The 2700-nt window shown below is 52.2% G+C and overlaps 1 protein-coding gene across 1 annotated transcript; it reads left to right on the forward strand.

The window, feature by feature from the left end:
* Positions 1 to 764: 764 nt before the first annotated feature.
* Positions 765 to 2636, forward strand: HORMAD2 (HORMA domain containing 2; the record flags this gene model as incomplete). The annotated part of the gene is made up of 4 exons (XM_010145445.1): positions 765 to 787; positions 870 to 1018; positions 1551 to 1804; positions 2528 to 2636. Coding segments are annotated over exons 1-4 (535 nt in total), but the record flags the coding sequence as incomplete, so codon positions are not given.
* Between the last annotated feature and the right edge of the window lie 64 nt (positions 2637 to 2700).

Consider the following 2700-nt stretch of genomic DNA (forward strand, 5'->3'; position numbering starts at 1 on the left):
GCTCCTCAGCACATTGTGCTCCAGACCGTGCGCCACGACTGGTTGTGTCAGGGACTACGCAGCCTGCACATAGTGCTGCTCACCTGCCCGTGGTCTTCCAAAGGTGTAGTGAAGAAGCTACATTTTTTTTTAATGACCCCTTCTCATGGAAAGTTAAGGAAGTTAAGGGTTCTTAGTCACTTAGTGATTCACCATCTTTGGCCATCTGAACTTAGCTGGCTGAGCTCAGTGGCTCATCTCATCTACCTCTGCAGTCAGGAGCCACAGGCTGCTGCAGGGAGCGATTCATCCCCCTCCGGTTGGCCGTGTGTCGGTCTAGACTGGTTGCTTAGCCCAGCCAGCTGACGTTGGGTGGGTGAAGGAGGTGAGGGGAATGCCCCTTAGTCACTTCTGAAAAATGTGCCTCTGAGCTAGTTTTTCTTACTCTGAATGAGGGAAGAACGTGCAATTCACTTCTCTTCCAACTGCAAAGTGGGCTTGAAAATAGCCCTTGTGCTGAATCGCTTTTGTCTGGGATTCTCACCTCATTCCTCTCATTCCTGACATTGCTTAGGTGAAAGGCACTTGTTTTCTGCTCCTTTGATCCAACTGAATCATGTTCCAACAAGTGAGTCACGACTTTGGTATAATGGGGCCCATTGCCCCAGCCGCAGCAAAGCCCCTTCAGAGGGAAATGCCTCGCCGTTCAGAGCCCTTTTGCCGCTGCCACCCCATCCCTGGGGTCTGTTTCACTTCCCAGTTTACCTGGAAATTGCATCAGGCCGATGTCGCTGGTGGTTTCTGGCCAGTCAGTGGGTGCTCTGTATTTGTAATTAGCTTGTGAATATTCATGACTGAGGCAAACGAATCTGTTCTCCTTCTGCCTGTAGCAACCAAGTGAACTTTGTGAAGGGGGCGTGCGGCGAGGACGTCAAGCAGGCCAGCAGGCTGCTGATCCGCAAGCTGTACCTGCTAATGCAAAACCTCGGCCCGCTTCCCAGTGACATCACCCTGACCATGAAACTCCTCTACAACGATGGTAGGTGGAGAACAGGGAGAAAGGTCCCTTTCCAGCAGGTTCTATGATAATCCTGAGCCCCTGTGAGGTGAACCAGCAGAACAGCGCAGTGCTAGAAGCCGAGAGCTGAGAACTGTGAGGGATGGTGTGAAACGTACTGACACCTTCCCACCCACAGGGATGGCGGGTGCTTTTTGAGAAGGGCTTGGACGTCCGTGTAAGGAGGCTGTGGAAAGCAGACACCGTCTCCTTCACCGTGGCGTTTTGGTGGTGGTTTTTTAAGGAGCAGGCAATGTCGGGTTCTGCTCCAGAGAGCTGAGCACAGAACTGGTATCTCAGCATCCTGAAGTCATCCTTCCTTTGGCCTCCCAGATAAGGTGGGCTCAGCTCACCTTTTCCTTTGCATTGTCTCCCTTCTTTCTCAAAAAAACCCCCAAAATACTTTTAGTTGTTGATGTTGTGAGGCCGGTTTACCCTTGTTCTTTTTAAATCACATTAAGGAGAGCCGCAGCTCGGTGGCTCTGACATCAGTGGGTTCTTTCTGCCCGTGCAGCAGCTCCCGAAGGTTACCAGCCCGCTGGCTTTCGGGAGGACAGCAGCCCTGGTGACCTGTTGTTCGACGGCGATCCTGTCAACCTGAGAGTAGGGTCAGTCTCGACCGGCTTCCACCTCATGAAGGTGAGGGTGACAACTGAAAAGAAGAGAATGGCGGCAGCTGAGAGCAGCTTGATCCAGAAGAATGGCCCTACAGAGATCTCCCATCCAGGGTTAGACTGCGAGGAAGAGGAAGAGGAGGGGAGCGCAAAGGTACAGAGATCACTCTTGCTTGGTTCTCGCTGGAGGAACAGCATTTACCTAGCAAAACTCTCCTTAAAAGAAACACCTTCGCAGAATCGGTGTTCAAGAGGGGCTTCGGCTTGTGTTGGCCGTCAGCACTGCAGTGGTTTGAACGCTGAGGCTGGAGGTTGACAGACGTGAAGTGAATTTCATTCCAGCACATCACTGACTTGCTGGGTCCAGTGTGTCCTCCCAGAAGAGGAGGATTCAAATGGTTCCGCATTTTCTGTGGTGGTTCTCAGGACTAGGCTGAGTTCCACTGGGTAGTTAGGCGGGTTGCCTTCCACTCTAGCCACTGAAAGTCCTGTGTCGTGTCTTGGTGTCTGTAGTGGAGGAGGAGGAGGCATCTCCAGCAGGTGATTTGGGTGATTTCCTTAGACACCAAGGGAGGCTGGACTGAACCGTCCTCTGGTGGGGCCTCCCTCCACAGGGGCAGAAGGGGCAGCCTGGGCTGGTAGCTCAGTGCCAGGGAACGAACCCCAACATAACCAACTCCTGAAGGCATTTAGGTCAGAATTCTGTTGTTCCTTAGAAAATTTCTCCCTTGGACGAGCTGTAGGTTTGGGAGGAGGAAGGCCCGGACCCTGCAGGGCTGTGAAAGCCTCATCCCTGTCAGTGCTGGCTTTGGGGATTTACCACCTGGGCATGTTTTTGAGGTGATGCTGTTAAGTCAAAACATTATTTGCGTTACAGAATCACCCTCTGCCTGTCAGAGAGGATTCAGGTGAGCGTGGAGAGGACAAAGGTGATAGTCATCCAGGCTGGAAAAAGGAAACATCTTCTATGTACCTTCAAGAATCAGGTAAGCATGCCCAGTCTCAAAAGCGAAGGAGCTGGTGACTGGTCCTGCCATAACACTGAGGTTT

This window comes from Buceros rhinoceros, unplaced genomic scaffold, assembly GCF_000710305.1.
Source record: "Buceros rhinoceros silvestris isolate BGI_N320 unplaced genomic scaffold, ASM71030v1 scaffold21051, whole genome shotgun sequence".
In the NCBI taxonomy this organism is placed as follows: Eukaryota; Metazoa; Chordata; class Aves; order Bucerotiformes; family Bucerotidae; genus Buceros; species Buceros rhinoceros.